The sequence below is a fragment of the Amblyomma maculatum genome, chromosome 3 (assembly GCF_055883805.1).
Source record: "Amblyomma maculatum isolate TAMU_Amacu chromosome 3, ASM5588380v1, whole genome shotgun sequence".
NCBI lineage: Eukaryota > Metazoa > Arthropoda > Arachnida > Ixodida > Ixodidae > Amblyomma > Amblyomma maculatum.
In genome coordinates, this window is record NC_139346.1 from 165,231,566 (window position 1) to 165,256,944 (window position 25,379).

The 25,379-nt window shown below is 44.2% G+C and overlaps 1 protein-coding gene across 3 annotated transcripts in view; it reads right to left on the bottom strand.

Annotated features, from left to right (window-relative positions):
• Window positions 1-1,799: 1,799 nt before the first annotated feature.
• Window positions 1,800-25,379, bottom strand: part of LOC146196746 (E3 ubiquitin-protein ligase MIB2-like) — a 45,804-nt gene continuing 22,224 nt past the window's right edge. For 2 of the 3 annotated variants that reach the window (XM_084598495.1, XM_084598494.1), the window contains 9 exons: window positions 22,795-22,874; window positions 20,237-20,388; window positions 13,356-13,518; window positions 12,998-13,152; window positions 12,486-12,612; window positions 10,962-11,183; window positions 6,462-6,619; window positions 3,567-3,766; window positions 1,800-2,055 (listed from right to left, as the gene is read on the bottom strand). In XM_084598495.1, the coding sequence (XP_084454621.1) occupies window positions 1,820-2,055; window positions 3,567-3,766; window positions 6,462-6,619; window positions 10,962-11,183; window positions 12,486-12,612; window positions 12,998-13,152; window positions 13,356-13,518; window positions 20,237-20,388; window positions 22,795-22,874 (1,493 nt within the window). In that variant the 3' untranslated portion in view covers window positions 1,800-1,819. The remainder of the gene's footprint in view (window positions 2,056-3,566; window positions 3,767-6,461; window positions 6,620-10,961; window positions 11,184-12,485; window positions 12,613-12,997; window positions 13,153-13,355; window positions 13,519-20,236; window positions 20,389-22,794; window positions 22,875-25,379) is intronic. The other variant, XM_084598496.1, reaches the window with a different exon arrangement.

Consider the following 25,379-nt stretch of genomic DNA (forward strand, 5'->3'; position numbering starts at 1 on the left):
TACAGGCATCAGCACTGCATGCGTCGTTTTCAAATTTGCGCAAAGAGAAATAAAAAATTTTAACGAATATCACCTTCAAGCTCAGAGCTTGTAAGAGCATGAAACACAATTTTGATGGTCATTCAAAGTGGCATCAACATTTCAGCTCCCATGCATCCGTCAACAGTGTTCCCTGCTAAGTGAAAATCAGGGGGAGAAAAAAAAAACGGAGAGGTTAACGAGCAAAATAAGCTGGTTTCTGCAGTAGGTGAAATATATTAAGAGAATTAAAGAATAAGGATGACATGCAGTATAAGTGAAGGTGGTAAAGAAAAGAGAAGGAAAGCAAAATAAACTGTGTGTTACAAGACAGCAAATAGATCTTAGTAACTTTAAAACACTCATCGCAAGCTGGACAGTGATTGTTAAGGTTTGTCTCACAGCACTAGGGATCTTCCTGTTCACAGGAAGGGCATAAGGAAATATGCAAGAAATTCAATGTTCAGCGAGCTAAGTTCAGGTCGCTGTCGTGGATTCGTCACGCCACCATCACCATTGTATATGGCACAGGAAGTGAGCGCAGTACGAAGATGAGACCGCACGGAGCAGGCACATTCAATTGGCACTCGTATGGTTGCGTGTTACGCAGTGCCAAAACTAGGAGCGATACACAATGTCCTTTGCTACGAACCAAAGCGTTGGCCCCGTTTACAGGTAATTTATTAGACGCTTGTCACCATAATGGCTCTAAAATGCGACAAGACGCTCAGAACAACACATAGAGATGACATATATAACAAATCACACACATATGTTCACATCCATCGTAACATCAATAATCACTTCAAATGTGCACTGCCTGTGAAGCATACAGCACAACGCGCGCACCACCATGCAGCGTAATGTTTTTCAGTGATCTCTTTTATCACAAGCCAAACGAAGCCGCGAGCTTTCCCAGAGTAGACTGTCATAAAAAGACTGCACTTCGTATGCGAAACTGCCTTTGGTCGACCTATTTACTTTAGAAAGCATGAAATATCATGAAAATTCAAAACGTTTCTGATCACTTTTGACTTTTCCGGAGCGAAGATGCCGTACTGTATTTAACGCTCTGGGAGAAGTCATAAGTTAAGCTACGTTCAGTATGTCGTTAGCAGGGAATCTAAAGAAAAGTTCGAAAATGAAGTGGCAAGCGTGTTGCATTAAGGCTACTTCTCAGAAAGCATCTCTTACCGGATGCAAGAGTTTGCCACATCGACTAACTCTCGGAGTCTGCTGATAGTAATGAGTGGTAGTTTTACCGCATTTTAATTACATATTTCTGAAATAAACGCCAGTATCACAAGAGAAAAACATCAAGAACTTGACGTCGGATATTTCAGCACATGATACTTTACATAGAGGAGTGACAAAGGTCATGGCATTCCAATTCCGAGTTTGCCCCAAATAACAGGAGTATCAAGTGTCTGCTTGCTCAGCTAATTGTCAATTGAGACTGTTCACACTTCCTTCTTAATGTCAAATTTCTCGCAGCTTCTTGGAAAGCGTTCTTTTTTAAACCTAGAGGATTCTAGAGGACATTTGAAAAGAACGTTACTGGGGACATGTATTCTGATTAGATGTCATCGTCAGCATTGAACCAGAGCTGTCGACTGACTTGTTAACTTGTTTCCCTGCCTATAACAGCTCGAATTAACATTCGAAACCTGCTGAGGACGAACAGGCAGATTATTAAACTTCAGCTATTAATAATTGCAGAAAGTAGCCCCAGATGTGTTAAAGTCAACTGCCCTTCTCCTCAGTAAGTCCACGTTGCTACATTGTATGGAAGGAAACAGTTTTAATAAAGTGGTATTTTTCTCTCTACTGGAAGACGGCACATGTGGCACCTGTAGAGGTTTTCGGCACAGACTGCGCATGCTCCGTGTCCACAGAGGAAGGCCATGTCACGTGGCCTGTCCATGCAGATTCCGCACGTATGGCGGTCCTCAAGTTCTCGTATTCTGCTGTCCAGCTCTCTGTCAAGCTCGGCGTTTGCCCTCTGATTCGATTCGGTGCCTCTGATGGGTGTTCCGTCTGCAGTAAATACGTTCATAGGACTTGGGTCATTAAAACGCAAAGTGTAGTCAATAAACGCCACTTTACTAAAACTCACATAAGTTGTCTCGGCAGCGAAAAAATGTTAAGCATATGCTTCATTAGCACACAGCATATGTGCGATCTGAAAGGACGCTCGTCCTCTGCCCCTGAACTCAGCGCTCGCGGGCGCGCAAGAAAATATGAGGAAAACTAGGAAAACTGCACTCAGCCTCAGCAGGCCCCGTACCGCCCACATTACTCGGGAGCGTCTATTGAGTGGGCGCGCCCAGCAAGCCCTAGAGACGTCATCGAGGAGAGGGCGTGAGGGGAGATGTCACCCTGATTTTTTTTTTTTTTGCGAGTGGTCGCTAGGAGCCCTTTTTAAGAATTATTTGTAAATTATTGGCTGTACGCAAAGTTTTTAAAATTTACTTCAATAATCAGAAACACCACCTCTATAAACTTCTTGCATTAGAATATTAGGGCAAGTGCCGTTTCAGGGCCCTTTAAGTAAGCAATGACTAGCCCTTCCTCTCCTTGGTCTCTGCGAGGACCGCACCTCGATTACTCAAAAGACAAATAGACAGCGCAAATACTTCCACCTGACTTTCATGACTAGAGAGGCCGCCATAGAATATACAGTACATAAACGGCGAGCCGAGATGTTAGTTTGGTTTGATTTGGTTTGTGGGGTTTAAAGTCCCAAAGCGACTCAGGCTGTAAGAAATGCCGTAGTGGAGGACTCCGGAAATTTCGGCCACCTGGGACTCTTTAACGTGCACTGACATTGCACAGCACACGGACGCCTTGCTTTTCGCCTCCATCGAAAAGCTGCCCCCAAGGCCGGGATTCGATCCCGCATTATTGGGAACAGTAGTCGAGCACCGTAACCACTGCGCCACCCCGGCGGGGTCCAAGAAGTTGGTAGTTTAGACATGATGGTGTAGCACGACAGAAATGAACAGCGCGCTTTTCACGAGGACGCAAGAAAAGGAACGACGAGACATGTGCGCTCATGCGACTCGTCGTCCTTTTTGTTTCTTTGTTTCCGATTACTGCACGCCGTTACATCCTGTCATGTTTTTACCATCTTCAACACATGGAAGCATTGCGGTTTGCAAACACAAGCTAAGGAACTGTTTGCTTCTATTACTGGTTGTTCTTGTTTTACATGAAAGCTTTCCACAAATGCAAAGCATTCGTGGCCGATAAAAAGGCGCGACTTATCATCATCATCATCATCATCAGCCTGACTATACCCACTGCAGGGCGAAGGCCTCTCCCATATTTCTCCACTTAACCCGGTTCTGTGCTAGCTGCATCCACTTGACCCCTGCGAACTTTTTAATCTCATCCGCCCACCTAACTTTCTGCCGCCCCCTGCGACTAAATTTTAATAAATAAATTTTTCCCCTAACAGAACGCATGAAATGTCCCCAGAACTCCCAGAACAAATATCAGCGCATGTACGCCGTAATGGATGTTCCTTCAAAAACAGCACTACTTACCGAGACCAAACTTCGACTCAACAGGCTCTGCGCATGTCAGGCAGACTTTACATCGACGGCAACAATCCTGGCATGTCATCCTGTGACCACAGGGCTTGAAGATTACGTTCGCTTCTGTCTCCATGCATATCTTGCATTGTCCGCCACTGCCGCGTCCAGCTGCGTTTTGCGCCGTTGAGGCCTCCGAAACCACGAACCGACTGTGAAAATTGAAGTGATATGAATATTATAATGATTTAGAAACTTGTACATTTGAAACAATTAGAACTGGGGCTACACCACCGTGAAAGCCGCCTTCCTAACAACGCTTTGTTTTTGTTTAGTTCATGAGTTTAATTTCCCAAAGCGACTCGGGCTGTAAAAAATGCCATTGTGGAGGGCCCAGGAAATTTCGACCGCCTGGCATTCTTTACGTGCACTGGCATCTCAGAGCACAAGGAGGCCTTGTTTTTCGCCTCCATTGAAAATCGGCCGCAGCGGCCAGGATTCGATGCTACATCTTTGGCCACAGTAGGCAAGTGCCCTAACCAATGTACAACCATTAAGGCTGATGAACAATGACATCAAATTCCGAGTTGGCATTACGTGATATTGTCTGAAGAAAGTCTCAACGTGAACCGATGTGACGCAGTTGAAACACTGGAGCACTTTTTGCTTCTTCACTCTGCTGTGTTCGTCGAGCACAGCAAAGTCGCGACCACGATATGGTCGCGTTCTACGGAGTGCTGTTTAGTGTAAGTGAAGGCAACATAATGGCTCTCTCGTCAGCGCAGGATAGTTCTCATATTGGTCAGAAAATTATTATTATTAACCTCTTTCTACACTCCTAACAGACGGGTTTAACATTCCGGAGTGTTTCTCACCAGAGAGTTGCGTGGATGATGATTATGATAAGCTCTTTATTTACTCCCAAAATAGGCGAACCAGCCGAAAGACTGGTTGCACTGCTTACAGAAGATCAGCAGGGATCCCTTGGGACTCTGCGGCCTCCAATGCGCGCAAAATGAGCTGGCGCTGTTGGGCGAGCTCGGTGGTACGCAGGAGGGACTCCCACGCATCCATTGTAGCTAAATTGTCTGCGTTGAGTCGTATACATGTCCACACCATGTGAATGAATGTGGCCAGTTTTGAGCAGTGTTTGCACATAGGAAGATTTGGGAAAAGTTTGCTATATAGCCATGGGTTTGGAAAGCTTCCTGTTTGTATTTAGAGTTGCGTGAAGTGGCAGGGCGCTCCGCGCGTGATACCTTGAACGATCACAGACAGGCGCCCCACCTCGGCTGTAGTGCGTAGTGCCGCGCGCATGTGTTTATTTCTGGTGGTAGGACGCGTCGGTCGCGTGTCTGGCAAGTAGTTTTTTTTTTTCTTTTTTTTTTTTTTCTGCGTGCGCGCGGCCCACGCGATTCATAGCATCGCTTATGTGCGTCGCGGAGTACCATTTATAAACTGCGTGTGTGTGTGCCGCCGCGTTGTTTTACTAGCATGTGCGGCTGAGCACGCGCGAACGTTTTGCATCTAGGAAGGTTTTCGAGTGCACGTGCCATGAACGCCAGAAGGTTTCAAAGAAACATTACCTTTATTCTGACCGCTCTCTATATCACTCCACTCTCTTGTTTTCCACTCCCTGTCCGCTCCCTGGCCGTTTATTTCCGCTGGCTGCCTTTCAAGTGCTTGAGAATTGGTTAGCAGATATTGCAGCTGGCAAAAATCTTATCTATATTTTTTTGGTTTTGTTTTCGAATATAGGTCACGACGAAGGTGTGCCGATCTGTCTTCTGGAATAGGCTAGAAACGAGACTGCCGGCATGGCGGTCGCAGAGCGCACTGGACCTTCTGGTGAACCGTGCTTTCCGAACGAAAGCGGATTCTAGACGAAAAATGCCGATGGAAACCCGTTTCTCTATTTCCTACTACATTCGCTGTCTATGATAATCACTCTAGCAATTTCTTAACAATAAAAACGCGTTGAAGTCTGCGAGCATTTTCTGCTGCTAATGGCGAGAGTTCAGAAATCCACACGAGCATGCTTCAGTGCTTGCTTTCGGCTTGTATAATAAAACAAAACGTCATAGTTCGCCAAATTTTCCAGTTGGTTGTAGACGTTCCTTAAAAAACAGCAACTTTCTTTTTTGTCAAACAGTGTTGTAAAAGTCTGAGGAAGAATTTTCAGATGGGCCGCTAAAATCCCGCTCTCTCTACATCTGCACTCCGCAAACATTCATCAGATGGCGCCAAAAGTGCCACAAAAGCGAAAGGGGCTTCTTTTCAGTCGCCGAAGCAGATTTTGAATGATCCCTAATCGAATGAGGCATGTACTACATCTAAACTGGTATTGAGAAGAATAAACGGTTGCAGGACATGTGTGTGTCAATTTTCAGTGGATATAAGGGAGTGGTTTAAGCTATAAAACCATTTTACGGTTAATACTCAGCGTTGCAATTGTCTGTATGTCGCTGGGTTGGCTTTGAAGTATCCTGAACTATAGTTGTGAGGTCAAATGATTTTTTTTTTTTTTCAATAACGCGCGCTCAAGCTAAGCTGCATTGACACCACCGGAAAGATAACTAACTTAATGCTTACACTCAGTCGGCCTAGAGGTTACGAAATAGCCGCATCCTTGGATATCGCGTCTCAGCTGTGCTAATTCAATACTGATTAATACATTTTAAGGAGAAATGCACTGCGACGAGTTAACCAAAACATCTGTGTATACCTGCGAAGGAGTTCTGAATGCATGCACATATAAATGCAGGTAAGGCTCAGCAACTAACCTAAACTACTTCCTGAGAAACATTATATTATGAGGGGGTGGTACTTGGGAAAGCAGGAAAAAAGAGAAAAGAATGCCAGTCATGTAACGTATGCTTAGTCTAATATATGATGATGCGTACTGACCTTCTCGAAGCCCAGTTGAGTACATGTACAGTGGCATCAAATCCTTCAGCAATCTCTAAAGGTGTGTTGCCGCACTTATTCTTCTTGTACAGGTCGGCTCCTCTGTTGGCCAAGTAGCAGACAGATGCCAGGCGGTCATTCGGAAGCTGCCGTCCGATCTGCATCAGTACGGCAACGGTTACCATAGCTGCACCTTTCCTTAGAGTCTGCTAATAAGTGCGCAGGCCTGCTTTTATCCCGACTTTTTTAGACATGTCAATTGCACTGCGTTGGATGTATACGCGCGTACAGGCTTCTCGTTCAACAGTAAAAACTTTCTGTGCCCCAAATCGCGTTCTGCACACCGTGCACTTATTCCGACTGCAAAACTGCTAATCTAAACCGCAGCATATTTATTCAGAGCATCGACTCCAATATTTCGAGGTCCAACTCAGTTAACTCAACCGCCAGCGGATTTAGGTTTGGCTCAAACCACTGCGTGAAATGAGCATAAGTTGAATTTAAAGCACAGAGCATTAATTCCCGGAATGAAGTGAAATTAAATTGAAAATGAACCTGCACCGCTTGAGAGTACACGATTGCATGCAGTATTTCCATTCACTTATATTACAAGATATAGCTTTGACGCAAGTTCCAGCCCCTTTAAAGCGTATGTCAGCACTAGAAACAGTACGCAAATTCAGTATTGCGGCTTACTGACCCGATGTTATTAGAGGAGAAGGAAGGAAGGCACAACTGCGAGTATTCTACGTTATGCTACATAGAAAGCGCCTTCATTGAGCCAATGGCGCTTTGTCCCATGCTTTTGCGTAACAAATTGAAACTAGACGGTGGTGGTTCGTACTCGTATACAGTAAACATGTGGTAATTGCCGTGTTGTCTGCCAATTCTCGTGTACGTTAAGAAGCAGGATTTTCCTTTTTTTCATTGAAGACGATCATCGACGGTCACAATATAGTCGGAAATCAATAACTCGCACCAGGAATTAAATCTCCAGATCCAAATAAAGATGAAACAAAATATTCAAACACGACAGAACCCTAAACCCCGAATTGTCCGAGCGTGGAAAAACTGAAGAAAAACGCACACGAGCACAGCTTAATTCTCGATAGCAAAAGTGCGCTATTCTCGAAAGCCACACCATTTCTTTTATACCACCAGCTTTGTTGCCGCTTGTTATGCTGACAACACCACGGTGGCGTGAAACGGAAATTATCTCTTGTCTTGTATTTCCCTAACAAATATATTATGTCGGGTTTCCTCGCATGGTGCCATATTTTCTCTTTTGATGTTTTTGTTGCTGGGCTGTTGCTGTTAGTGCACTGTTACCCCTGTTGCCCACGTTATTGCAGAGTTATGGCTAAAAGATTAATGTAATTTTTTTGCGCCAAATCTTCTTTACGAGCAAGACAAAGGCTTACAGTACTAATAAAAATTAGTATACAAACAAGTGGAAAGAGCAGGCCGTTTTTTGAGCCGGAGAACATAATTCAAATAAAACATTTGTATTTCTAATACTAGCAGCTTTGTGCTTTCATGCGCCTAGATTGTACATATTTAAAGGCTATAATAACTGCGCTGACATATTAAGCCCCGCTGATAAGGTAATAAAAAATAAGCCGGTAGTTACATTGTTGCCCCAAGTTATAAAAGTTTAGTTGGCCGCTATACGTCATTAGAGACCGTAGCAGGGCGAAATATTGTTTGCCGTTGTGCAGTGCTTCACACATTTTTTTTATATTCATCTTAAATATTGCGCGCACTTCAACGTAGAAAATAATTATTATTTAGTTTAGGATTAAGTACGTTAATTAGGTTGCATAGGGGGTTCTGAAACAATTAGACTGTTTCTTTCTTCTACCAAGGCACTTCTTACGTGCTTGTTTTTTGCTTTACATTTGTTCGCGAAGTACAAAAAAAAAAGCAAGAACTACCACGTGACAGTGCTCTTGGCAAGTATCAGCCCTGCCGGCTAATTATGGATTCACGGCCGCGATACTCAAGTTTTGACTGACCCGAGTGCCCAAATGTGGCAGCCCTGACTGTATATACACCGCACAATGTCCCGACCCTTCTAATATGGCACATGTATGCTCCTAGTTAATACTTGTTACCGTTACTGCTAATGAATAACAAAATACGCAGATATAGACAATATAGGTGCGTTAATTCTAAATACGAGCGTGCAACGCCGGTTTAATCAATTCAAGAGCAGCGTCGACAGACTGTTTCTTAAATTAATCGTAGAGTGGTGGCCTCGCCATCTGCTGGCCTTGGCACCGCCAACAAGCTACCTTCGGATCAGTGCCGCTCACATCAACCGGCCACGACATATCGAATAACATAACGAATTATCAAGGAGCACAAGGCAACGATGTGTCGCTATAAACCAGCCTAGATGCATGTTGGTTGGTTTTATTTGTGGGGTTTAACGTCCCAAAGGGACTCAGGTTATGAGAGACGCCGTAGTGGAGGGCTCAGGAAATTTCGACCACCCGGGGTTCTTTAACGTGCACTGAAATCGCACAGCACATGGGAACTGACATCACACAGCACATGGGAACCCGCGTCCTTGGGCACAGTAATCGAGTGCCGTACCCACTGCACCACCCCGGTGGGGCAGCCTAGATGCATGTGACTCGCGCGAAGAGGGCTTGCGCGTTGTATTAAACGGTGATGAGGCGCGAGTGGCTCCTCTCTTTAGTGAGAACAGCGCCCGAGTTTCGAATGGAAACGGCTACGCGTGCTTCATAACTTGACTAAAAAGTAAACATATGCATGCGGTATGATTAGTGCTGACAGTTCAGTCGTGATCATGTGCGTTCGATTCCGCCGCGGCTGCTGCATTTAAGGTTCGCTGTATTAATCGAGGCTGGTCCATGGCAATATGTGTGCGTACTTATTGTGATCCGCTAATTGAAAATTATCACATCATCAGGGCGTTGGCGCCAATACACAGTCGATCGCATTCATGCTATCAGTTGTGTAGGCTACAAACATTAGTCGAAACCAAAATTCCGAGTAAAGTGACTAGTTTCCAAACAGCGTGGTTTCATTTATAGGGTTTAACGTCCCAAAGCGACTCAGGCTATGAGAGACGCCATACTGCAGGGCTCCAGAAATTTTGACCACCTGGGGTTCTTTGACGTGCACTGACATCGCACAGCACACAGGCGCCTAGCTGTTCGCCTCCATACGAAAACAGCCGAGGCCGGGATTCGATCCTGCATCCTCGCGCACAGTAGTCGAGAGCCCTAACTGACGCACCACCGCGGCAGGGTTTCAAACACTGGCCACGAACTAGCTTCGATTCATGCATGTGAACCTTGCGGCAGCGGGCGCAAAACGCACATAAATTTCACTTGTCATGACTGAAGTCAGAATGCACATTGTACCGCATGCACATGTTCATTTTTTTAACTGTGGTGGGAAGCACGCGGACCCATTTCCTTGTCCAACTCGCGCACTGCTCTTGTTGACAGTGGAATAAATTTGCTTATGTTCGGCAATTGTTACAGCACGCGAGCCGGGGTCTGCTTCCATGCTGCTGCGGCAACCAAAGTTTGTTCTAGTAACGTTGGCGGCAATTGCCCCATTTTGGCATTCACTGCTGAGAAGGTGAGCAATTTTCTTCACCTTGTCGTGAACTGAGCCTGCACGACGTTTACCACTTTGATGAAACGAACGGCGTCGTGCAGAGGGTGCCATCATGTTGAGCCGCTGAATTTGGTTTGGTTTATGGGATTTAACGTCCCAAAGCGACTCAAACTATGAGAAGACGTAGTGAAGGGCTCGGGAAATTTCGACCACCTGACGTTCTTTAACATGCACTGACATTACACACCACATGCTTGCCTTGCTTTTCGCCTCCATCGAAAAGCGGCCGCCGAGGCCGGGATTCGATCCTGCATCCTTAGACACAGCAGTCAGGCCCACTAACCCCTGCACCACCACCATCCGACGGTTACACCGCTGAAATGGGGAAGTGCAGCACCAGAAGAGCCAGTTCTTGTAATGCAGGTGAATCGAACGTAGCTACAGTTGGCACGCAGCCCTTGACTTCATAGGCCCTGTCATAACTGGTCTCCTCGTCATGGTACAGGGTCAATCAAATTTAGCGGGAACACCGATCTGCTTGGCCACACATCTGCAGAATGCCATTAGAACTAATTCAGTCATGAATCAATGCACATTGGCACATAAGATGAGGTACGTCAAGGTGGCATTTCATTTAGTCTGCCTGCCACTCTGCATCAGTTTGCTATCGGTTTGGGCGGAATGTAGCTCCGCATGTATGCAGCTACACGAAGCCTTGTTCCAGTCAAGTGTGATTGACCCTGTACACGTCTGCCGTTCGCTTTTTCAAAGTGAGGAGTCTTGCGCAGTGAATGTGTACAATAACATGCGCGGTACAGCTACAGACTCGCAGCACTCCAAAACTGAAGCAGCAGTTGGCGAGTGGTACTATCACCGCATCTACGAAAAACGTTTTTCACTCACCGCCATCAAGTGGGGAGCATTAGCCGTCGCTGAAGACGAGAGCTGTCGCAGTCTATGAGTTATACCAGCGACATGAAGTGCAGTGTCCCCGTCATTGTCCTGTATGTTTACGTCTGCACCAGCCTCGACCAGAAGCTCCATGATGTCCAAATGGCCGAAAAACGTCGCCAAGATTAGCGGCGTCTCTCCACTGAGGTTTCGAACATTGAGGCTGCACATGCCCTTGCGGATGTAGATAACAGAGTGAAGTAAATTCGTAACAGTGGCTTTTTAGGTATATTAATAATTTTAGCGCCCAAAAAGACATAAGCAAGAGCAATTGTATACTATATTTCCACATATACATATTTACGTCACTGTACACGTGATTTGATTATAACATTGTGTACACATTATATATATATATATATATATATATACACATATATTTTACAAGAGAGACCATAATCTGCCTTTGCGCGCGACATTGACAAGATGTTCTGGTTCACTCAGTCAGCTTGCTATGCCGGAGCAATAAAGCCTTTTCATACTTATATTTACTCTCAATTACGAGATATGTAGTGCTTGTTTTTGGATAATCAAAGCGAAGAATGTCGCGGTAGAGTCATCTAAAACATGGTAGCATATCTTAAATCATGTGTCGACTGAAGTTAGTGATTGTGTTCACCTGGAGGGGCAACTGTTCAGCTTGGGCGTACCGTGACAGTTTCCGTAATGGTATTTTTATTCCCGGTTTATAGCTACTATAATATTGCCTTAACAACCTATACTCGGGGTCTCATGCATGCGGATCACATGCGGCCCACGTAGCGATATGGTGCGGCCAGCCGCCTCCAAATATTGCAACCTTCGTTTCGAAAGCACGTGCCTGCTTCACGAATCTAAATCAATATTCTAGTCATATTCAACTAAAATCAACTAAAAGGTATCTTCCCAAGACGATGCTCGTTCTTTGGGGAAACGAATATAGGCACTGGCCCCTTCATTTGCATAAATGTAGGAAGGAAGCCAGCTGCCTTCAAGAGCAAGTACAATGCGCTCTTTAAGGACAAGCTTCAGTGACAAGGCGCCTCCTCTTTCATCTCCAAGTCTGCATTTTTCTTTCCTTTTCAATATATGTGGCTGAGGTGTTTATTATTTGTTGTACAATTCCGCTACCTTTCTATATAAGCCATCCTGAAGCGAGGCCCGTCGATAATTATGCAGAAACGAGCAGGCGCGACTTTCGTTTTGCTGCACGACGAATGGCAGGGTGTAGTCTAGGAACGAAAAGTTGGATTTATATTCATTTTCTTTGTATTTTGCTTTTCTAATTGTTCTCATTTATTCTGGCAATTATTTTTGCTATTTCTTGGTTCCTGGTCCACGATGGGGGACATTTTCTCAACGCGTCCTCGCATAGGAATATGAGTTTGAAACTCCTGAAACTCCTGTTAAATAAATCCCTAAAGTTTCTCCTATTGCGCGTCCCCAGAAATGCATTCGAAACTTTTTGCTAGCAACAGCCATAGGAAAGACGCATACCTTCATAAGCAAGGTCTTTGCTACGCGGTAGTGTCCGTTATTGGCGGCCAGATGTAGAGCCGTGAAGCCGTCTTCTTTCGGCGTATTCACCATGTCAGGTCGCTTCTCGATGATTCTCTCAACAATGCTGAAATGAGATTAAATTTTCGCGTTCGTTGGAGAAAGTGACGTATTCCCTTGGTAGCGTTTGTCCCTTCTTTTTTTCATATGTCAGCCTAGCATGCGACCGCTTTTGTTCGGACAGCATTACAGACGATATAGCAAGAGATGATCGCCGTAAATCACTGTCCTGTAGATGTTAAGCATCGAACTACATGTAGGGCTCCGCAGATACCACGCCAGAAGGAGAAAAACAAGTTATAGGTAAATTTTAAAGAAATGTGAAAGCACTAAAATAGCATTCTGCCCTAGCAGCAACGAACCAATGCCGGCATGCCTATTTCATTGGGCGTGTATAAAATACAGCACAAGCAAGTTATTTGAAAACAATGTGAAAAAAATCAAATACTTGCAGGTGATTTCCTTTTAAGCACGCCTCGTGCAGAGCATTAAAGCCACGGTTGTTCATGACTCTCATGTCTACAGAAGGGAAGTCTATTAACATGCCGGCTATCTCGACGTTACCGATGGTGACGGCGTCATGTAAGGCCGTGTCTCCTACGAAGTCCTGAAACGAGAATTGAGGACTCTCAGAGGAATACTCGATTCGACGCAGATGAGAGCACTCAAATTCCGCTGCACTTCTTTAGCATCATTGGGGAGAAAAGCGAACAATCTGTTTACAAATTAAAAATGTAAACAAAATATCAGTAAAAGCTGGAGAGGCTGTTCACTCTAAAAGGGGGTCATAACACGAACTGAAGTGCATACCCTTGTGTTAACGTCAATGCGACCGCTGTAGGACAGAAGCGTTCGCACACAGTCAGTGTTCTCCTTCAGCACTGCCACCTGCAGCGCCGTTCGCTTCTTCTCATTCTGGGCGTTGATGTTCGCACCGGCGTTTAATAAAAGGCGCATGATTCCCGGATTTTTTCTGGAAAATAGGAGGGAAAACGTTGTCATTGCCAAGTGCGGCAAAACATTTCTTGTCTGTGCGTCATTGATTGTGATACTGTGATAAAAGAAGACACAGGCGTGATGGTACTGAAATAATTCTTTATTGGGGCTAACTTGCGCCCGCAAAAGAACTAAGCAACTCGGCGGCGGCGATAGCAACAAACGCGCTCGTCGGTCGTCGAACAAAGAATGCCCGTCACACTCGTCAACGCTCAATTTAAAGGCAGCTCAGAACAATCTAGATAACGTCGCAAACAGCTACCAGCACAAGCTGGAACATTGCATAAATACACACGGGTGGCCGGATTCTTCGGGACAGATCTCGATGCACCCTTCGCTACAACGAAACTGATAAAGGTGCGACTCGTGACATCGAGCATTAACAAACAAAGAATACAGAACTGATACGCGATCCAGAATAAGAGTGATAAGCCTGTATGCCGGCGGCTGTTGAAAAACAACAAATACAGTTTTGAAGGTTTCGCGGCATTACTCCCCCCTTAAAAAAAACATCGCCTCGATGTTCCAAAACAAAGCAACATAGACAAACAAATTTTGCCACTTCAAGCCGGCCAGGATTGCGTCAATTACTCGTTGAAATGTGGCTGGTGCGGAGCAGAGGCCAAATGGTATCACCTTGAACTCAAAAAGACCGTCCGGTGTGATGAACGCGGTCTTCTCGCGATCTCTTTCATCAACATCAATTTGCCAATATCATCTCTGCTGAAATATGCGTCATCCAGTTCTTCACAGTGGGCCATACCGCTCAAGTTTCTCTTCGAAAAATTGCTTCTGTACAGGCATTCCTATTTATTCAGTACCGTGATGTCATTAGGTATGCGTGTTTCCTTAACTATGCACCCTCGTATTATATATGACAGTGTTACAGGACACGAAAGGAAAAGTATTGATTTCTCTAGTATTGTATGGTCACCAAAAAAGGCATTCAATCTTATACAGTCAAAAAACGCGCGGCAATGATACTTTCCTGAAAACTGCGATGAGCAAAAGTGTTTTCTACAAGCCCCCATTTCTATATCGTAATGAAGAGTCGCATTAAACGTGCTGCGGGAGCACGAGCTGTCCCCCAAATAAAGTTAAACTCTTTTTGGTTTTATAATTAGGCTGGTAATACACTCCTAAAGCGGCTGTTACACCAGTTTTTTTATTTTTTTTTGGTTGGATCACGCATTGCATCAAACCCTGCGTGATGCTCCGGGACACGTGTCGCACGCTTTCAGATTCAGATATATATGTAGCAAATAATTTATTTTCTTATTCATAGTGAGCAATCTCTGTTCCTCAGTGGTGGGTGCTGTTCTGACGTCAGAGAGAACAGGAGGAGATGCAACATCAATCACCTGGGTACAGTACAGGGAACTAGGGATTTCCCAAGGGGGAGCTGTACTCTAAAATGTGGCACGAAGCGGTGACGCTGCTGTTGGCCACACTATAACGCGTTTACACCCGTTGCTATGGCGTTTCTGACAGCAAAATAACAACTGCTCAAGCTCCATGCAATCCATTGGTTTCTGGCGGCGTTGCGATTGCACTCTCTTGAAATTGGCCCGAAACGGCCCTGCTCTGGGTACCAGCTAAGGGCCCCTCTGCTGCACTATATTGTTTAGTTCGCTGTAGCCTGTGCTCAAAAGTCGTAAAGCAGTACGATTGTGTCGTCTGCTCAGGCACACATGGTACGCTCCGCAGCACCTGTCGAAAGTCAGCCAAGTGCACGAAAAAACTTTAGCAACCGAGGGCGGGACCGTGTTCCCCAACCAAGTGGTACGCCTAAGCTTCTCTCAACTCTTGGCTTTAGCTCTGTCATGCATCAGCGCTGCTGGTTGGTGAACGTCCGTATCGGTGGTTCGTAGCCGAAAGCTCCTCAGAGAGCCGATACCCTTTTCACATTCCAACAGCGTGATGTCTCACTGTCCGAAGTGACCACAATCCGCCGCTTTCCACTTTGTTCCACCCTCAGCCGCGCCATGAGAAGGCTCTGAATACTGTGGCTGTTCATGCTCTGGTCGCTTTTTTGAATTATTACTTATACAGCTGGTTCGGCTGAAACGACCTCGACCTGGTACTAGCAGGATTGCCGAAGCCGAGCGTAGGAAATAATCGGTGGCTGCGTAACAAAAATGGGATCAAGGTAATTTGCGGGTACTATATTATTGATTGGTGTTTTATAGGCGATATCGAGTGCATGATTAAAGAAAAAAAAAGTAAGAAATGGGAATTCAAAGGTGTCAAAATGCTCAGAATGTAAAGCCAATATTTGTTGTTGTTGTTGTTGAGACTGTAGGAAGAAGGAAAAGAAAATGCATGGGTCCGCTATTGGCTCCGTAGCTGCGCCACTTCCGCTGCCTCGTGCGGACAGTGGAGAAAATTGAAAAGAAAGAATATGAAGAAGAGGGATAAAGAAAAAAAAACGCGTGTTGCAACAGCCGCCGTCCTCATGCACCAAAGCGGTGGCGGCTCCATAATGTTTTCTGCTGCACTTTTGTCAAACCCTCTGGGTATTCGTAAATGAATGCGTCATGATAGCACCACAGGATTCAGCATATACCACGCCCCCTCCCCCCTTCCCATCTTAATGAACCGGTGACAGATCGAGTCCCTTCAGCGTGCTTCCACCTGAGCGCTGCCGCTGTTTACCGATAAGCGGCAACTTTGCCTAGAATCCTTTGTCTGAAGTGCAAGATTCTCCCTAAGCTAAACAATATTTTATGGTGTGCACCGGTTTTACAATCAATTGTAACGCTGTGCGATAACTGCAATAAGCGCCGATGAATGAGAGGGCAAACATGGGGGAACGCCTCATACCCGGGTTGTTGAAGCATCGGACTGGCGTTACTCGCTGATTCGTATGCATTTACTTCACCCCATTTGACCAGCGCTCTCGACTTTAAATCGCTTTATTAAAAAGTCTATATGCCGACCATTCTTTACAATAATTGAAACAGTGCAATTTATCCGCAAGCGACATCGACAAGTTGGTGACTCAGTTCAGTTTAGTCGTTCAGTCGTGTACGACTCTTCGTGACCCTATGGACCATGTCACGCCACGCTTTCCGGTCTCTCACTATCTTCCTAACATCACATAACTTCATCTGCGGTGCCTCGAGGATGCCATCTAACCATCGCGTTCGCTGCCTACCCCTTCTCCGGCGACCCTCAACCTTTCCCAACATCAAATCTTTCTCCAGCGACTCTTCTCTTCTCATCAGATGGCCAAAGTAGCTGAGCTTTAACTTTAGAATTTGACCCTCCAATGAGCAGTCAGGGTTTATGGTCGACAATATCGACTGATTTGATCTTCTGGCAGTCCAAGGAACTCTCAAGAGTCTTCGCCAGCACCACAATTCAAACGCGTCAGTTCTTCGCCGGTCAGCCTCCTTCACAGTCCAACTCTTCCATCCATACATCACAGCTGGAAAGACCATAGCACGAGTTATACGGATCTTGGTTGGCAGACTAATGTCTCTGCTCTTTACTAGGCGGTCAGGGCTAACCATTGCTCTGTTTTCCGGAAGCAGGCGTCTCCTAATTTCATGACTGCAGTCTCCTTCCGAGGTAATCTTGGAGCCCAAGAAGAGAAAATCTGTCACAGCTTCCACTTCTTATCCATTGATGCTCCAGGACTTGATAGGGCAAGACGCCATGATCTTTGTCTTTTTAATGTTCAGTTTAAGCCCAAACTTCTCACTCTCTTCTTGTACGCGCATCAGAAGTCTCTTGAGTTCCACTTCATTTTCTGCCATTAAAGTGGTATCATCCGCATATCTAAGGTTGTTGATACGTTTTCCAGCAATCTTCACTCCAGCTGAAGACTCGTCCAGACCGGCCTTTCTCATGATGAATTCTGCATATAGGTTAAATAAGCAGGGCGACAGTATGCAGCCTTGCCTCACTCCTTTCTCAATCGGAAACCAACCAGTAAGACCATGCCCAGTTCTAACTGTGGCCTGTTGCCCTTCATACAGGTTCCTGAGGAGACAGATGAGGTGAATTGGAACTCCCATCTCTTGGAGAGCTTGCCACAATCTGCTGTGATCTACGCAGTCAAACGCTTTCGCATAATCAATAAAGCAGAAGTAGATGGGTTTCTGGAACTCATTTGCTTTTTCCATGATCCAGCGAAGGTTGGCAACTTGGTCTCTAGTTCCTCTGCCCTTGCGAAACCCAGCTTGCACGTCCGGAAGCTCCCGATCCACATACTGTTGCAGCCTACCTTGGAGGATTTTCAACATCACCTTGCCAGCATGCGAAATAAGCGCGATCGTGCGGTAGTTGGAACAATTTTTGGCACTGCCTTTCTTTGGAATGGGGATGTAAACTGACCTCCTCCAATCCTGTGGCCACTGCAGGGTTGTCCAAATCTTCTGACATAATGTATGCAGAAGTTGTTGACTACTAGTTGGTTAATTTATGGGGTTCAACTTCCGAAAGCCGCTCTGACTATGAAAGACAGCGTAGTGGAGGCCTCTGGAAATTTCGACTACCTGGGGCTCTTTAACGCGCCGTGACATCGCACAGCACATGGGCGTCTTGCGTTTTGCCTCCACAGGAAAGTGGCCGCAGCGGCTTAGATTCTTTCTTTCTTTCTTTCTTTCTTTCTTTCTTTCTTTCTTTCTTTCTTTCTTTCTTTCTTTCTTTCTTTCTTTCTTTCTTTCTTTCTTCTTTCTTTCTTTCTTTCTTTCTTTCTTTCTTTCTTTCTTTCTTTCTTTCTTTCTTTCTTTCTTTCTTTCTTTCCTTCTTTCTTTCCTTCTTTCTTTCCTTCTTTCTTTCTTTCTTTCTTTCTCTCTTTCTTTCTCTCTCTTTCTTTCTCTCTCTTTCTTTCTCTCTCTCTCTCTCTTTCTTTCCTTCTTTCCTTCTTTCTTTCTTTCTTTGGTCACAGTTCCCCATACAGTTCACAGCAGCGCTAAACTCGTAAAACAAACGACAACAGAGCATTACAGCAAATGTGGTAATTAAACATGCTGGAATAAAACCTAAAAAAGAAACAGTATACACTATACACTCAAAAAGAAACAACAGCATATGGCACACAAAACACGGTAAAAAATATTGTGCAGTAACATAACATGATAAAAATTTGCATTTGCCAAATACAAAACCAGAGTAGAACAATAATTCCACTTCGGAGAGTATCAACTGCTTTTTATGTCTCTTTTAAATCTGCGTTCAGAGAGCTGAAACATTGAACATAGGGATGGGTTTTTGAGAATAGTTGGAATCTGGTAATTAAGCTTCTGTTTACCGTAATTTGTCCTTGTTTTTGGGACGAGACTTCTGTGTTGGTTGAGAGGGTATTTAATAGGACATCGGTTAGGAGATGCGGAGAAGAGCCTATTACTATGGATATGTTGTAACAAGCGGTATGACTGGGTTAGCTTGAAGTAGATTATGTTTTTTGTATAGAGGTGATGTTGGTAAGTGTTCCGGTCTACCATGATAACCCTCAATAGCCCAGAGTGCCATTTTTTGCAGAATCTAAAGCTTCTGATAATTGCTATTTGTTGTGGTGCCCCACACCAGTGCACAATAAAATAACTTAGAAAAAAATTGAGCATAATACATAGATACTTTTAATGAAACAAGATAACTTAGAAAAAAATTGAGAATAATACATAGATACTTTTAATGAAACACGTAAAAGGTCACTGGTCCTGTAGAGACAGCCAACAGTTCTGCTAAGATGTGTGGCAAGTTTAGAAATATGTGTAATCCAGGATAAGTGTTCATTGAGCCAGACACCGAGAAACTTCTGAGTGGTTACCTGCTGTATTTGTTTGTTAGCATACCTTATATCAAGTGAGTAATGGATTGGGGCGTTGATAGGCCTGAAAATAATATAACTAGTTCTCTCATCCTTGGCCACAGCAGTCGAGCAGCTTAGCCACTGCACCACCGCGGCGGGGAAAGTTGGCGATTGCTTCCGGGCGCTTGCAGTATTCGTCACCGATCATGTAACGAACGCAATGCTGCCTGACAGTGGCGCTTTCCTCTCATTATATGTATCCTATAAGATGCCAAGAAACATCGACTTCCGATCACTGATATCAAAACTATACTCTGCGATCATTTGCATTCGCTAAAACTTTCGAACTCTCTCTGCACATCTGTCGCCATCTCTCATAAACGAACCCCGCGGACGAGCTATAGCCTACTCGTCGCAGTGGGGGCTAGTGTTAGTTAAACATTGCATCGGTGCTTACTCAGAGTGATGAAATATAGTCTTGTTGTGCATATATGTAATTCGAAAAAGTACAGAGGGAAGCTAGTCAGTATTATCAGCGAAGTTTAGATCGGGTGCGGATGCCGCGGCGCACCGGCGACACGGCGCCCGCGATCTGCCCACCGACCGCTGGTGCAGCACGGATGGCTGATGTCGCCCGTCGCGGCACCGTTTATAGCACGTCCCAACATACTGCTATCACTGTTCACTTGCATCGCTCCAAGCTTCATACGTCACTGATTATCGCGCTAGCGATGGGTCTCGATTATGAATGAGGACATTTAACGACTCTTTGGAGCGGAATTAAAACGTATTTCATTTGTTGTATCCAATACTTTGTCTTTGATGACCTTACATATGCAGACGAAGCCCATAATGTACTTTTTATAGCCTCATGGTATCTCAACTCTTTTAAACGAAACTCAAAACGATAAACCTGCGGAAATTCGTCACTCACCCGAAAGCGCTGTAATGCAAGGGTCTGTCATCTTCCCTGTCTTTGGCTTCAATATTACTTCCGTGCTCTATCAATGTCCGCACCAGCACCTCGTTGCCGTGGAAACATGCAGCATGCAATGGCGATTCGCCCAAGCTTCGCCTTCCAGGTCGCTGTGAAAGCGGAGTTAACATTATTTTACAACTGGTTCCCTACGAATAGGAAATAATTATAAAGGATCAAATGATGTTTGCCTTAATAAAATTGAAATGTTTTCCTTATTTCGTGTATATCGTTATTGCGTTGTGTATGCATTTCTAGCTGTAAAACTGAATCGTGGTGAACATTATAGTGCTTAGAACTGAAGTGAAATTGAGCAACTTCAAGTTTTTCTACTTGGATTTCCGTTCGGGAGTACAAAGAGAGCCCCATAAAGGACTAGGCGTCAAAAAATGTAATAATTTGCAGCCAAATTAGAACCGTTGCTTAAGATAAACTTCGTTAAAGTGACTTTAACATTTTTATAATTTACTATCTGATAAAACGCAAAACATTACACACTACAACATTACGAACTTTGGACAGGAAACCAAGATGACATAATAGTTAAACACTCCTGTTACAATGCAACTTATGCTAGTGACACATGTGGCCGCCAGAGGCGAAGAATAATACAAATGGGGAAATCACAGGCATTTTGAAGATCTACTAGGAAATATTTAATGAAGGAAAGTAGTCAGTTGATAGGTAGAGCTACTTCTTTTCGGAGTTCCTTTCTGTTCACTCTTTTCTGCAGTATAATTAGTACACTCGAACCGAATAACGAACTAATACATGTAGAATTTTTGTGGAAAGAATTTCCCACGAGATGCAGCAGTATAACGATTCACGCCATTTTCAGCATAGAAACTGTTACACGTACCTGTATCTCGTACTTATGGTTTTTATAGCTATAGTTATTTATCCTGTTATGTATTATTTATCTTCGTTTGTCTCTGCATTTACGATACTGCTGAAAAATATAGCACTGTAATCTTTCCATTTGCGGACGACTGAGTACGTTATGAACAGGTCAAGAAAACTACGGATCAAATTAAGCAAATTATATAGAAGCTCAGCCAGTGCTGTAATGACTGGCAGGTGTCAACCAATCCGGAAAACAATGATTCCACGGACGTTACACAAAGAAAGAACTAGACCGTATTCCATCAAGAATATTGTCACTCAAGTGTGTCGGAGCATCGTATACCTAAATGTAATCATTCATTCCTACCGACTTCACCATCGCATGTCTAACAGCTAACCCGAAATCCAATGCAAACGCCATTCTCCTTTTACAGCGCCATCTTGGGGCACTCGACTTTCGTACCTAAACACCTTGCTTACGTCATTTCAACATCCGATCCTTGAATATGCATATAGTATGGTTTTTGCGCTAAAATGTAACCAGTACACAGTCAAGATTATTCATAGGAAAGCTGTGAGCTTTTATTATAGCACTTGCAAGCATAGCGATTCCCCTATTGCCTTTCAGGGTGCAAGGCTTTACACAGTGACTATAGTCGAGCGAGGCTATTGAATTTGATATAGTATTTGCTGCTCCACAGCTCTCCTAATGTAAATTACTGAGAACTTATAAACTTTAAACGCACTTGGCAGATTCTACAGGAAAACCTAAATAGGCATAATGTACTTGTAATAATAACTTTGCTCTCCCAATTATCATAATCTGTGCGCGAATGTAATGAACTGCATCTCGTATAACTGGATATATTTGTTACTTTTTGCTGAGAAAATAGTTTGTTTTACTTAATGGTGATGATGTTTGCATTCTTGTATATGTTCTAAGCTGCTTTTTATTATGGTTCTGGGTCTAAATATGTACAAAATATTATTCAAATATTATATAAATTTACGAAGCATTCAAGACCACTGGAAGGTTTATTCCACCTTTCGACCCCGAATGAGCAACCTCAGTTGACAGCTTCTTCCAAACTTATTGTAACATGCTGTCACATTAAGTCGCACAAACCATAAAAAAAATCAGTGTTTCGTCTTTCCAGCTAAAACCTACCACCTGTCAGCCCCATACCAGTTATTTTTGTGTCACAACGCCGCCGCCGACACCGACGCTGTCGCCGGATTTTAGTAACGGGTACTTTTAACATAATCGCGTTAATAAGTCTGCACAAAAGTGTGTCATTTCATTGACTCCTGTAATAAAGCCCCATGGGAGTTTGCAGTATGCGGATAATAAATACCTGATTACAGCAAACTGAACACAGTGGCAAAAGGTTCACGTGCAGAATTGAGCACTGCCAGCAAGAAAAGTGTGTTCACTCCAGCTGCAACCTCGCCTTCTAAAAGCTGGTTTCGGACCACAGGTAGCTATTCTGCATAATACAAGTCCTAGTCTTGTGTTACGGAGGTTAAAAAAAAAAAAAACTTAAACGAAGTGCTAGCGCGGCTGCAAAAAACGTAAACACAGCTGCTCAGCGTTTGCCAAATACCTAGTGAGGACCAGTCAGCACTTTGTGCACCACAGACTGTCAAACATTGTCAAATAAACTCCAGCTAACCTGTCCAATGAAGTCTTCAGTGTCTTGCATCGCCAGTCGCAGTAAGACCTGGAAGGTGTCCCTTCTATCCGATTCTCCATCTGACCAAAAAAGGAGCCTAATGTCATTCATTCCTAGCCACAAGAAACATATCTTAGAGTGGTCGCTGTACGATTTCATGTATAACTCCGAGAAAGCTTGTAAACTGCCCAGTGACCCTCCATCCCAGCCAGGGTCAAACTGGAGCAGCCTGCCTAGTGAGAAGTCTCCCTAAGTATATTGTACTGTGGTGAACTGCTGCATGACTACATGACTTACTGCTTTACTGATTACGCATCATAATAACAGTGAAGAATGTAATTGTGGTGAACAGTTTTTACGGTACATCGTCATATATTGTTGGACAGCTTACGTTCAGTATAATCGCACTATAATAGTTCTAGGTTTTATTATTCGCCGTAAAGTGAGTAATTTTTAATAAAGTTGCACTTTGGGCTACAACATTAAGTCATACGTCGTTGAATAAGCTATATCTAGTGCAATTACACTACAATACTTACAGTTCTAATACGTTAACTGTGATCAAAAATTAACATTTCCACTACAACGTCAAGTCATATATCGTTGAAAAGATTTCCACAACTAGAATCTGAAAATATATTCACGCATATCTGACACCCCTGTAATTAAACCACGTAACAATATGTCATCGCACACCTGTGGCTAGATATTAGTTGCAACCAGGATTAAACTGTTATGGTTTCTTTATTAGCTTTAAAGAACGCTTTAGCTGATGCTTGTCGCTGCTGTAAAACAACATTGTTCGACAGTTTATGGCGTTTATTGAAAAAAATTGAAAGAAGCGGTGGTACGCATCACTTTTGTGTGTATTTCTAGGAGTATGGTGCTAGCTATCCTCTAGCTATTTGCTTTCTACAGTGTGGTCGTGCTGTCAATGTTTCCTTTTTCGGAAGCTTCGGCACACAACTAAAGTCTACTGAACTGAATGTTCAGTGGTACTTCACTGTGTATGGGGACGTCACTTACTAGGGCCGTAGTACTTTGCAGTGATGCTCACTCCAGCCTCTGCGAACAGCTGCAGTCATTTCAGGCTTTTTCACCTCATTTTGTAGGTCGTTTTGTTTTCGCTGTTATTGCAGCTTTATTTTTGAAAACAAAGACACCAGTAACGATAAACCAACAGGTGCAAAATTGCATAGCGCAATAGTCCCCCTCTGCTATGTGCATAGGGTGCACCTAGAATGCACAGGTTGTTGAAACCAAAAACTGTGCATGATTCGCAATATTTTTTAAACTTTTCTTTCTTAAACTTCAGCAAAGACACTACTTCCGCTGATGTCGAGACAGCCTCAGAGGAGCTTTTTTTAACCTAGAAGCATCACAGCTCAATCTAATCCGTCAAGCTCTTGCTTAAATCCGAAAACTTAGCTCTGCGATGTATCAGTGGAGTCCCGGGTGGCCTACGCACCTTTTTGTTCGAAAGCGCTAATTTGTTCGTAAGGAGCTTAACAAAGTCGTCTACCATCCTCTAACGCTTGCGTGCCTGTATAATGGCCGCAGCACGCGGCATCGGCGCCCTCTATGTCTCGCCTGTGCAACTACCAGGATTCCGAGATTGTACCCCGCCCAGCCGATATCTCGATGGGAATGCGCAAGAACACTGCGACGGGTACTTTCGCTCAATATAACCATAATTAAGTACCGTTGAACAACCGTCATTTTCCTTCCTGCTCTACAACATCCTGCACTAGACTGAGGAGGCTTACAAGACAGTAATCTAAACTCAAATATTGGGAGCCCACAAGCCCAAACATGCCTAAATACTGAAACAACAAACATCGGGCTCGCATTCAGCATTAGTGCGCGACTTGCATATGCAAGTTTAGCCTAAGTCGAGAGACTTCCGTTTCCAAATTGTTAGAATCTCCGCGGTAACTGCTCTGTTGGAATTTAGGGCGATAGTTTTCTTTAAAGAAATGAAATATAAAACTGCGAAAGCGGCTCAGATAGAAGGATTTATTAGATGCATCTAGCATACTGAGTGCCACATTACCGTTAGCATTACCGGAGTGCCATGAGTCACCAGAGCGCTCGCGACGCGTCGCTGCTCACCTTGAGGGCGCCAGATGGCGCCAGGTGCTCGCAACTACGCACATGCCCGCCGCATCGGGGCCACTCCGATCAGGCACACTGCCGATGGGAAGTCTCCAGGTAATCAGGTAACGCAAACGGTAACACAATACACGATAGGCTAAATGTGTATTATTAACTGATAATTAAATCACGGCCATTCAATGAAAGTTGAAAAATGGCATGCTAGTGGTACTGTCAGAAAACTCATTCACAAGACAGCACTTTAACTGGTGAAACTACTGGAGATTATGGCCAGTTCTTGGTTGACGCAGGACTGCCACAGTTCATGAACCGTCATCCCGCGCCATGGAAACTAACGGCGCTCTGAAATCGGCTAAGCCCATGTGCGAGGCTTTTAGAGTATTTGTATGTATAAATGCGATGTCGTCGCAGTTCACACTAATTTTGATTTTATATTGATGTTGCAACTACTTCCAGAGACACTTAAACTA